Below are 11,815 nucleotides of genomic sequence, written 5' to 3'. Positions count from 1 at the left end.
CCTCACTCCTTGGCCTTGCAGATCCCAAGCACTCCTTCCCTCTTGTGGGAGGCAAGGCTTTCCAAAGGCTTGGGCAACGGGGTAAGGGCACCTTCCTCATCCAAAAAACTCTCCACCAGACACGGGGCAGGGACATGTGCTCCTTCACCCCTGAGGGAGAGGGGCCTGGAGCTGTGGCATTGGCACAGACCCTCAGGACCACAGGGGACACGCAGGTGTGGGTCTGGACTGGAGCAGCACTGTGAATTTCAGACCTCTGAGCTGCACACTTCAGAGAGAACCCATTCTCTGGGCTCAAACCACAGTAACCAAGCAAAAAGCAGGCACACAAAGCACAGACAAGACAGACCACCAGCTCGCTGGAGCCCGAGTGCAGAGCCAGCCCCACCACGCATCGGGCACAGAGGATGAAGGTATCTCTGCCCTTCATCTCTCACACATCCAGGCACACAGCCCATGGGCTCGCAGTAGCTGGAGGCAGTGTCAAGGCCATGACTGCAACATTTCTCTGGAAAAAGAGCATGGAAAAACCCAAAGCTAAACAGAGCTGAGTTGTTTATTAGAAAAGGAGATGCATTCTGTTTCAGTCCTTTGGGAATCTAGCTTCATCACAGAGTAATTCTGAGTCTTGAAGGAGTTCTTAAAGGCCTTGTGCCAGCCAAGTGCAGGGAGACCTCAGCAGATGGGTATGGGGGCATGACCAGGTCACCTTGGGGTGTCCTGGGCTGCTGCCCTGAGGTAATCCTGTATGCTTCTAGCAAGAGTTTCACTGTGAGGGAACACTGCCTGCTGCTGACATGAAACCAGGTACAAAGGGAGGGGCCTGAAAGAGAGAGGACCGTGGCAGCAGTGAGGACTCCAGCATTTCTTTGCCATGCCCTAAGACATTTGTTCTGCAGGTCCCCTTGCTCCACCTGCAGTTCTGTCCTCCCCATTTGCTCCATGTCAGCTCTTCTGTGCCCCAGGGAGTCCCAGCAGAGCCACAGCCTGTGGCCCCTTGGAGCAGTCACCAGGGGAAGCTCCTCGGACACCTAAACTGCCCTCATGGCCTGAGAGAATTTGCACTGCTGAGACCTCACCCACCCCTCTACACACCTTCCCTGCCCTTGCTGCTGCCCATCCTCTGCAGGGCAGCTCTGGGAGAACTTCTGCCACTGAGCAGCCGCCTCCTGCTTCCGGTTCAGCTCCCACAAGGCCTGCACCAGGTAGGAGGCAGCAGCTGGGTCACCTGCAAGACAGGAAGCAGGATCAGCCCTTAGCAGAGGAGGAGCAGGTCCCCAGCACTGCTGTGGGTTGCAGGGCATTAGAAAAGCAGCTCAGCAGCCAGACGAGGTCAGTGAGTGTAAGGGGAGGTGGTGTAATGGGGAGGAGGCTGTCCTGGCTGTGTCACAGGCTCTGGTTAACGCCAGGCTGGCAGATGGCATCAGCCCTGGGGCATAGCCTGCCACACCTCTCTTGGGACACAGAGTGGGGTTCTCCTTGCAGGCACGTCCGCAGCCCCAGAGGGAGCAGCCAGGGGCAAGACTGGGACCAGCAGGTCTGACAGATCCTGGTGGAGCTCACACCTCCTTCAGCATGTCAGAGCACTCAGCAGGAGAGAATGGCCCTGTCAGCAGCACTAGCTGTGCCTTGGCTGAGCTCAAGACAGGAATGTTCTCTTTGCAGGCCTCTGTACTGCCAGGCATGGACTTGCTGCTTCCTCGGGTAAAGCACAGCTCCACTCCTCTGTTCTGGGAAGGCCGACCTGACTGGGAGAAAGCTGGCTGTACCTGGGACAACTGCCTCTTGCCAGAGTGATGCTGTGCCCACCACCATGCCCCTGTACCTGCTGCTGCCAAGCTGGGGTTGAGAAAGAAATTTCCAAGCTATCTGAGGGCACAGGTTGTTGTCAGGGTTCTGATATACTCCTCTGATAATTGTTTTGGGTTGTTTCTCCATGCCAGTGAGCTGACCAGGCCCCACAGAAGTATCTCCAGTATGTAACATTGCTAGTGGCCCTACTGTTGACCTTGACACCGGAATAAATGTGGTATAAAGCATAGGAACTTCCTGCTGAATACAGCAAAGCAGCCCAGGACAAATTTGTGGAAATCCCTTGTGTTCCTCACCAAAATGAGCCTGTTACCTGGTGAGATCTGCAAACTGTGCTGGAAATCCAACAGGGCTTCTTTGTTCCTCCCCAGCTCCAGGAACTGTGTACCTCGCCCGAGGAGAGAGAGCAACCTGATCTTCTGGAGCACCTCCACTTCTGGCTGGAGATTCTCTGCCACAGGAAGACACACACACATGAAGACAGCATCCTCCAGATGTTCTAGAACTCCCCTGTTCCCAGCAGGCTGAGCCAGGTTAGCAGTCAGGACAGGCCAAGCATTTCCTTGGGGTGCTCATCCTCCAGCTCTGGAGACAGAGGCAAAGCTCAGCCTCTCTGCTGGGCTGGAAGAGGTCGGGAGGCAGCAGAGGGGGAGAGTGAAGAATGTCAAAAGCCCAGAATGTTACACGGCTGTGCTGAACAGTGACCTCAGCAGCAACCTGGTCTTTAGCTGTCCCTCTGCACCACTGGCATGTATCTTTCCCCCAAAAACTGAATTGGAGAAGCTTTCCAGTTCACAGCCCCTTTATAACTGCTGCCTAGGCAGTGAAGGAGGCAGAGCAAAGGCCAAACTCTGCTCCAAAAAAACCCAGCCAGTCTCTTCAGAGGCTTCAGCGTGGCCCAGAGCTTTGCACCCTGGGACAACTGCCTCTTGCCAGAGTGGTGCTGTGCCCACCACCTTGCCCTGCACCTGCTTCTGCCAAGCATACAGATCCTAACCCAGGCAAGGCCCCACACAGGTCCTGCTTGTGTGGTGTCCTACCTGTGTGTCTGATGCCAGACCCGTGAAGCTGGACACGTAGGAGGTCACTGAGACACCTGTGGGTGGGAGGCCAGAGGAGCTTTGGAGCCACTCCTGGGCTCTCAGGAGTGCCAGGTTGTCAGGGCAGCCTCAGTGCCATGCTGTATCCTGCCCTGGCCCCACCATCCATGGCTGCCTGCTGGGGAGGCCCCTTCTCCCAGCAGGGCTTTATCACCTGCTGAACTGTGTCACAGCCTCCTTGCTCTCGCCCAGCTTGGCCCATGCCCAGCCCTGGTGCAGGTATCCAGCTGCTCTCCAGGCAAGGCAGCACAGGCTCTCCTTCTTCTGGGACAGGAGCCCACCTGCCAGTTCTGCCCCTGGCAATGAGGACTCCAGCTGCTCCTGCCTCTCCTCCACTCGTAACACCCGTGGAATGAGGTCAGTTGTCCGGCTGATGACCTCCTCACACACAGTTATGGCATCCTGGTGCCTCCCAGCCTGCTCCAAGGCAGATGCTGCTTCCAGGAACACCTCTGGGATCCTGGGCAGAGCTGAGCTGCCATCCAGGGGCACCTGGGGAGCAAAAGTGACATCAGTGCTGCAGAACTGCAGATTTCTCTGCCAAGCAGCATGACTCTGTTCATACTGGGAACGTGGAGCTGCTGCCCAGCAAAGCTCAAGCCCTCTCCCACAGTCCCTGGAGCCTGGTGGAGCAGGCAGAAGATGGAAAGCACTCACAGCTCAGCAGAGTCAAGGCATCAAATCCCTACTCTGGAAGTGAAGGACATCCAAAATCAGGCTGACAGCTGCTCCCCAGAGGGAAGGGGAAGCTGTCTCTCCAAACAGCAATGGGGAGTGCTCTCTGGTGTGAATCCAAAGGCAGACATGCCACAGGTGCTAGCCCCCACTTAATTTCCTTTACATCAGCCCCTACCTCATTTCCTTCACATCCCAAACTAGACACTGAAGCCTGGAGTCCAGGGCTGATGCCTGGGCCCAGCCCTTGGGACTGGGTTTGGATGCCTCCAACCTTCATCCTCCAAGTCACCAAGGGAGCTCTGTACCAGGACACCCACCTGCTGCTGCAGCCCCTCCTGAAGGAGAGACAGAAAATCCAGGTAATGTTCCACTGCATCAGCCACCCTGCAACAGAACAGGACATGTGGTGGAAGGAGAAGTGCCATCAGCCAGGTGAAACCTGGATTGCCAGCCCACAGTCCCTCCCCCTGCACCACACTGCCCTGTTCACAATCTCTGTGCTTTGAGCAAGCCTACAACAGCAGCACTAAACTGGACCATTTCCAGGAGCACAGGGAAAACTGCAGAGCCCAAACAAGCAGCATGCTGCAAGCAGAGCAGAGGCACTGTTACCTCCCATCCTGGAGACACCGCTGTGCCAGAAGGTATTTCACTTCCGAGGGGTGGCAAGGCCGGAGGAGGGAAGTGAGTACTGGTGTGTGGACAAGCAGCTCTGTTCGCATTAGGAAATAGGGACTAGAGGAAGCAGCTGCTGGAGGGCTTTTTCCCAGAGCCTGTGAAAGAGGAACAGAAAATATTATCAACACTAGGCTGGTCAAGTCTCAGGCAGCTGCAATCTTTTGTCACTTCTGACATCTGGAGATGCACTCAGGCAAGCAGCAGTGCTGCACTTCACAAGCACAACTACATTGTTCTCACAGTGGCTTCCAGCAAGAGCCATGAGGATCACAAGGGGCAGGCCATCTTCTGATCTCCATATGGCACTGGGAGATTTGCAAGATCACCCAGACCATTTCAGATTTTTAGTTCACGGTACTTTAAGCTGCCTGGAACACCATCTCCCATTGCAGCCACAGACCTAGTTAGACCTAAGGAGAGATCACCCTCTCCTCTCTGTATGTATCTGACAGTTTTCCAACAGCTGAAGAGATAATTCAGGGTCTACTGCTATGACCTCTCCCAGGCAGGTTCACACAGCTAATGCACTCTGCCTCACTGCAGCCAAAATCTGCCCTTAAAAGTCTCCTTGCTATTATATACTTTACTAAGAGATTGATACTTTCTGACCTGAGACCATAACCTCCCAAGCCACCACAAACATGAACTGGGACCCAAAGTCTTGCCACATCCAAACGCGGTGCTGAGCAGGAATTTCAGATCTTGCTGGACTCCTTCCTGCCCACTTGCTGAAGGCAGAACCATGATATTTTGGGGACTCCTTCCAGGGTCAAAGAGCCTGGAAGGAGTCCAGGAGAAGGAAGAAGCCTACTTTGGAAGCTCTGTGCAGGCTCTGCTGGGCAGAACTCATCCCAGAATGACAGGAACCAGACAAACCTCGTAGAGCAGGGTCAGGGCCTGCAGCTCTGTATCAATCTCTCCCAGGTCATGGTACACTGCTGCCACGTGGGACAGGGCAGGAAGGCACTGGAAATCTACCTGGAGGGCCCGTTTCAGGTGCTGAAGGGCTGTCTGAGGCTTGCCCTATGTGGATGGGAAGACATGCATGTTGAAAGCACATCCTGCAGAAGTCTTCACAGTTTGGTAGGATCCAGATCCTTGCTCTGCTTCCCCAAGAGATCCCCACTAAGCAGGGCAGCAATTTAGACAAAGGCAGCCCTCCTCAGGTTGCTTTCTGAGCTTTTCTCTCTGCAGCAACACTTTGCAATCAGCCGAAATCTTGGCATGGATTTTGCAGCCTGTCCAAGAGGCTGGGGCCACAAGGGCAATTTCTGCAATTTCTTACCTCCCTGAGAGGCCTTGGACCTCACAGAGGCATCGTGGACATGAGCCTGAGCCCACCCTCCCCACAGCTGCCTTTCCCCTTTTGCTGTCATTACCATTCGCTGAGAGCAGCAGCCAAGGCAGGTGTGGATCTGGGCCAGGATATTCTTGGAGCAGAATCCTCCTGCAGCTTCCTGAAGGAGGGAAATGGCGGTGGGGAAGTTCCCAGCCTCCAGCTCTTGCAGCCCTAGGACAGACCCAACATATTGGCTCTGTGGCTCACTTTTGTGTCCCACCTGGCCCCAAACAAGTGTGGTGCCCTTTCCTTCCCAGAGCCATAGGGACTTGCCTGATCCCCTCCAAACCCAGCGATGGACAGCCCAATAGTGCCAAGCTGCCATCTTGGCTTGAGTGGTTTTGCAAGAGAACAAGTCATCAATGGAAATGTTCAGCAGGAATAACAGCACTGCCAAGCCCAGGATGCTTCCTTTGGCCCAGAGCAAGGACAGGGGATGTGCTGGGCAGGTTCACCTCCACATTCATCCACAATGATAGCAGTGCAGATAGGGAAGGCACACACAGAACTTCAGAATTTTTTCAGCGCATCTGGGTCATTTCCCAGCAGGATGCTTTGGGATATCAATTAATTAATATTTATTACAACTCCTTATTTGCCTTTTCTTCAGTCTTCAGGTTTCCCTCTGAGGCTGCTCTCACATAGCAGCACCACACTCACATCTCCTACAGGACAGGAAGGCCCTGTAGGAGCCCAAGCACAGCGAGGCAGTGCTGGCTGTCCCTGGAGCTGCTGGGATTGTCAAAACAGTAAAGGAGAGAAAACAGGCAGGACAGAACACAGCAGCCAGAGGAGATCCATTGTTTGCTGTGACACCAGGCTACAGAGCCTCACAACAGCTTTGTGTAGCTCTTGCAGCACCATGGTGTGACAGGAACAAGGTGCTTGCAACAAGGCAAGTTCCAGAAGAAAGGAAAATCTTCATAAATCCCCTGCCAGCCATCTGCTTTAAGGTCACTGCAGGGCCCAGACACTTCCCCTACAGCCACAGACAGGCAGAGGAACCCTGTGATAGTGCAGAGAAGGGATGAGCTGGGGAAAAGCAGGGAAGCTTTTTGAATATGGAATGTAAAGGCTGAGTCTCAGAGGCTCAGCCCAGACCCACTTCCAAAGGAACAGCCCGAAAAACCCCAAGGGCCAGTTGGCTTGGGAAAAGGAACCAGGACAAGGGCAAGGAAAGTGTTCCTGGGACAGAGCAGCAGGAGACTGTGCTGGCCTGAGTTCCTGCCATCCATAAACCTTGCAGGAAGGCTGCTGCAGTGCGGAGGATTTCCTTCAAGTCCTTGGCGCTTTGTACAAGGGGCAGGGAGGCCCCCTCAGGAGGGACCCGCCATGCCTTGATCAGGGAGAGGAGCTTGTTCTGCCCCTCACTGCAGTGAGCTCTTCCTGGGTCCTGTGAAGGCACAGAGGAGAGAGAGCAGGGAATGCTGAAGGGAAGCAGGAAATATAGGTCCAAGTGCACAGAGAAACAGGTCCCACCCAACCAGTCAACACTGCTCCCTGCAGTGGGAGCAATGTCCCACCATCTGTTCCCTTTGGCTACAACCCCCCTACTGCAGTGATTCCTGCCTGGCCTGGGGCAGCACCTCCCCACCTCAGCGTGGGGTACACCTCCAGGGCCTCCTGGCATGCAACAGGCAGCTGTTGGAGTTCATTCAGAAAGACAGGACCCATCAGCAGGGAAGGTTCTGCATCCCACTGCTGTTCCCTGCAGAGTCTGCAAGTCCATGTGCAGCACTCTTCCAGCCTGCCCAAGTCTCCTGTCCGACACACAGAGGTCCAAGGCCCACAAAGGCAGAATATTCTGGGATCCATTAACACTCTCAGGGCCATTAGGCAATGCTGGGATGCCACGGGGTGGATTAGTCATGCTGACTGGGCAGCACTAATTGGTTCAGCTGTCCAAGTGCCACAACAACATTTTGCAGAGTGAGTTTTATGACAAACATGGTATTTATGCCAGCTCTGCCAGCATCTGCCTGTGCCCAGTTACCTCAGTGGTGCTCAGGAGCTGGAAGAGGCCAGCAACACTTCCCAGCTGGCTGGCTGCCAGCCACCAGGCTGCTTGCAGGGCCCCCAGGCGGTGCAGAGGTGCCTGCAGCTCCTCCAGGGTTACCTCCTGCAGCACCTTTTCCCACAGCTCCTCCGTGCCAAGATCCTGTCTGCAGGCCCCACAAGCCTCCAGAACTGAAAAAAAAAAAAAAAAAAAAACCCAAGCAAAAAGACCTAGAGCTGTGAGACAACGTGTTGGTGCCCTGTAACAGACACCCTGGATGCAAGAGGGAGAGAGAGCCTCAAGCAAGCACATCCCTGTAGCAATGGAAGGAATGGGGTTGCAGAGCTGGCCTGGTCCCAGCAGAATGGAAAACAAGCAGCACATTCAAGAGACAACACACAGCACAACTCAGAGCTGGACTCCAGTGCTGCTGAAGTCATCTGCCGTCAGGTAAGCATGTGCCAACACTGCAGATCCACCTCTGCAGCCTGTTTCAGTGAGCTTTCTTTGAAGCCAGCACACCATAATTAAAGAAAACACTCATTTTCTACTGTCACTAGAACTTTGCTCGAGACTTGGCATCTTATACATTAAAAACCCTTGTTTCCCTTGAAACCTCCAGCCCATCCCTGCAGGCAGCAGCAGGCAGGCAGCTGCACATTGTCCCTGGCCACATGCCACTCTACCTCCATCCCTTACACACAGAGCCTGGATGTAGTTCCCCCCATCTCCAGCCTCTCCAAGCACAGCCAGGGGTGCCTGCCCACAGTTTCCAGGTGGAGCCAGGCATGTCTGCTCAGTTTCCCCCATCTCTGGCCTTCCCCGGCAGAGCCAGGAGTGTCTGCTCACAGTTCCTGCACCTCAAGCCAGTCACAAAGTATCCCCAGAGCACAGAGAATGCTCTCTTCACCCCAAGAACTCCCCAAACAACCACATCCTTACCCCTGAGGAGCCCCTGGCGTATTCCTTCTGCTTCTCCTTTGATGACAGAGTCAGATGCTCCCACAGTGAAAAGCAGGGAGTTGTAGAGGACAGTGAGTTCCAGAGGCAGGGCAGGGAGGGCAGCTGGTAGCCCTGTGGGCACAGCAACCCAGCAAGAAATGTAGCTGGCTAAGAATAAACAGCTATCCATGCTCAACACCTGGCTTGTCGACAAGAGAAGTGGCTTGGCAAGAAGTTTTTAGTGATTGTGGTGTGATTTAGCCACCTGGGAGCTGCAGTGCCAGACAGACAGCATGTGTCAGCACTCCAGGTGCCAACACTCCTCTAGACATCCATTCCCCAGCTACCAAAATGCTGCAGTCCTCTAGGACATTCAGTTCTCCCAGAGGAGCATCAACAGCCTACTCTGTTCCAGTACACGTCCACCATTTCACACACTGTGTCTCTCTCCTTATCACAGAGTCACACAATGGGTAGGGCTGGAAGGGACCAGAGTGGCTCATCTGGTCCAATCTCCCTGCTCAAGCAGGGCCATCTTAGAGCACACAGGATTGCATCCAGATGGTTTTTGAGTATCTCCAGCAAGGGAGACTCCACTACCTTTTAGGGAAATTTGTGCAGTCACCAGGGTAAAGTTATTCCTCATGTCCAGGTGGAGCTTCCTGTGCATCAGTTCCTGCCCATTCCTTGTGCTACTGCTTGGCACCACTGAGCAGAACCTGGTTCCTGCTCTGACCCCTCCGTGCAGACACTGACAGACATTAATGAGGTCCCACTCAGTCTCCTCTGCTCCAGACTGAACATGTCCAGATTGCTCAGGCTTTTCTTGTACGAAAGATGTTCCAGTCCCCTGGTTATCCTCATTTCCCTCTGCTGGACCCTTGCAAGGAGTTCTGTGTCTCTCTTGCACTGAGGAGCTGAGAAAACTGAAAGTAAAGCTGCCTCACGTTGGGCTTTCTCTGCACCACACCTGTGTCAGAGAGCCTCTTCCCTGGCTTCCTACAGAAAAGGCTGTCTCACTTTTGTTTTACAGAAACCCCAAAGCTCTGCCCAGTTAAGGTGGAGTCTGGGGTTGGACAGTAACTCCTTTTCTGGCCCAGGTCAGCATAGGGCAGCAGAGATCATTTCAGCTTGGCTGGTTTCCAGCACTGGGATACTGTAGCTGAAACTGGAGGAGCAATATCCATAAACTAAAACACAAGAGCCTCCACCTCAGCTTGAGGAAGAACTTCTTTACACTGAGGGTGGCAGAACACTGGAACAGCTGTGCAGGGAGGTTGTAGAGTTTCCCTCTCTGGAGACATCCAAACCCCACCTGGATGTGTTCCTATGTCACCCGCTCCAGGTGGCGCTGCCTTGGCAGGGGGGTTGGACTGGGTGATCAGAGATTCCTTCCAGCCCTGATGATTCTGGGATTAACTCTTTTGCAGCAGGCCCCGTTCAGCACTGGGCAGCGGGAACCCTTTCACCCCGCCGCCTTCAGCGCTCGTTTCCAGCATCGGAACACCGGAGCTGCATCCCGGTAAGCAGAGGTGTCAGGGACCCGGTGCTTCCACGGCACACGCTTCCGGCCCGGGACAGCACCGGCAGGTGAAGGCGGGGCAGGGCGGCCGCTACTCACCGCGGATGCTCCGGAGCAGCTCCCGGAGCTCGTCTCGCAGCTGACGGCACACGCGCCGCGTCTCTCCGCCGCACCGCGCCGTCTGCAAAGGACGCACTTACCGCCGGCCCGGCTGCGGAGCGGCACCGGCGGCAGCCCCGCACCTCGGGGAAGGGGGGCGGGGGAGTGGGAAGGAAGAGGACGTGCCGCACCGTCCATCGCCCGACCACCGCCCGGCTCTGGGCAGCCCAGGCCCGCAGGTAGCCCCGCTCTGGCTCCGGTTCCGGCTCCGGCCCCGGGTCCGTCCCGCGCCGCCGCTTCATGGCCGCCGCCATCGCCCGCCGCCGCCTTTCCCGCCCTCGCCGCCGATTGGCGGGAACGGCCGTCACCAAGGCAACAGGGAAGCGCGGGGCCGAGGGGGCGCGCGCTGGGAAGGGGGAGGCCGCGGAGGGACAAACCTCGGCGCAAAGCGAAGCCAGCAGTCCGACGGTCTGGGTATCAGATGAAAGGCGGCATTTGGGGCTCCGAGGGCTTGCAGGGTCTTAGTTGGTGGCAGCTTTAGATTAGGAGAAATCCAGCAAAGTCTGCCAATTTCTAGCTTGGCACAGCCCTGTCGGGCAGGGCGAGTGGCCTAAACGGAGGCCATTTTCCGTGACCCCTAGCTGGAAGGGTCCCGAGAGGTGAGCGATGCAACCCCTGGCTCCGTGCAGGCCCCACAAGAACCACACATGGGCAATGCCCAAAGATTTACTGAACTTTGTCAGGCCTGTAGCCAAGACCCCTATCCTGGGGAGCCTGTTCCAGGGCCCGACCACTCTCCTGGAAAAGTCTTTTCCTAAACCCCGAGAGTCTTGGACCCCAGCTCAACTTAAGCCGACACAGGTGCAGACTGTTCCCTCGGGTCCTGTTGTTCCTGCAGAGAAAAGATCGGTGCGTAACCCTCCATTTCCCCTCAGAAGGACAATATAGATGAAGGTCCCTCTCAAGGAGACCCCAGATGGGTTGGGGAGAGGGATGGAACAATGAGGTGCCTCTCATTGGCTTTCACCGTTTTATTTGCAGACATCATTTTCACAGCTGCCCGGAGCCCCCGTGCCACCCTCGGACAGCAAATCACGCTTCCCCTCTACTCCCGATTAACTAATTATGCAATTTAACACCGGAGCAACCCGTTCCTGGCTGCCTCATGGGGTCGGTCGTGCCGTGCCCAGGACGCCAGGCGAACAAACACAGCCTACTTGCCTGTTTTGTAGGGTTTTTTGAAAAGAAAAAGGCTCTGCTTCCCAGCAGAGACTTGAGCATGGCTTCCACCTTCCAGGTGTAGCTGCTGGATGTGAATGAAAGCATTGACAGCCAGATATGTAGATACCCAGGAAAGTGTAGCACCATGCTGCATGCAGAGCTCCCAGGTTGCTTTCCACAACTGGGTCCATCCCCTTTTTTTTCCCCCAAATGAGGGATTGAGGTACAAAGAGGTTAATAAAAAATAAAACAACAATCTTGCTCCAAGCCACGTGGTGCACTGAGTCAGGGTTCAGAGGAGAGAGCAGGGCTCCCCAGCACTACTGCTTCCTGAGGGGAAGGGGGGACATGCACACTGGGACTGGGACTGTGCCTTGGCATAAAAAAGCAGCCTGAAGAGTTGAGGGAAAACCAGAGAGAGATGGGAC

The 11,815-nt window shown here is 55.2% G+C and overlaps 1 protein-coding gene across 1 annotated transcript; it reads right to left on the bottom strand.

The window, feature by feature from the left end:
• Positions 1-592: 592 nt before the first annotated feature.
• On the bottom strand, positions 593-10,480 carry FANCG (FA complementation group G). Its single transcript, XM_058824212.1, has 14 exons — positions 10,358-10,480; positions 10,167-10,248; positions 8,546-8,677; positions 7,601-7,794; positions 6,847-7,000; positions 5,648-5,778; positions 5,145-5,291; positions 4,203-4,363; positions 3,908-3,974; positions 3,067-3,404; positions 2,853-2,908; positions 2,126-2,263; positions 1,096-1,228; positions 593-823 (listed from the first exon to the last, which is right to left on the bottom strand). The coding sequence occupies exons 1-14, from the start codon at positions 10,478-10,480 to the stop codon at positions 706-708; spliced, it is 1,974 nt and encodes a 657-aa protein (XP_058680195.1). The 3' UTR covers positions 593-705.
• Between the last annotated feature and the right edge of the window lie 1,335 nt (positions 10,481-11,815).

Source organism: Ammospiza caudacuta, chromosome Z, assembly GCF_027887145.1.
Source record: "Ammospiza caudacuta isolate bAmmCau1 chromosome Z, bAmmCau1.pri, whole genome shotgun sequence".
Taxonomy (NCBI): domain Eukaryota; kingdom Metazoa; phylum Chordata; class Aves; order Passeriformes; family Passerellidae; genus Ammospiza; species Ammospiza caudacuta.
The sequence above is the reverse complement of the archived record's forward strand: the minus strand, read 5'-3'. Positions and strand labels throughout refer to the sequence as shown.

Bases quoted from the DNA above. Each gene is read 5' to 3' on its own strand.
- FANCG (XM_058824212.1), bottom strand. From the start codon at position 10,480: ATGGCGGCGGCCATGAAGCGGCGGCGCGGGACGGACCCGGGGCCGGAG. The intron at 8,678-10,166 runs GTGAGTAGCGGC...CTGTGCCCACAG, and splicing joins GCTGCTCCGGAGCATCCGCG to GGCTACCAGCTGCCCTCCCT. The intron at 7,001-7,600 runs GTAACTGGGCAC...GTGCCTTCACAG, and splicing joins AGCTCCTGAGCACCACTGAG to GACCCAGGAAGAGCTCACTG.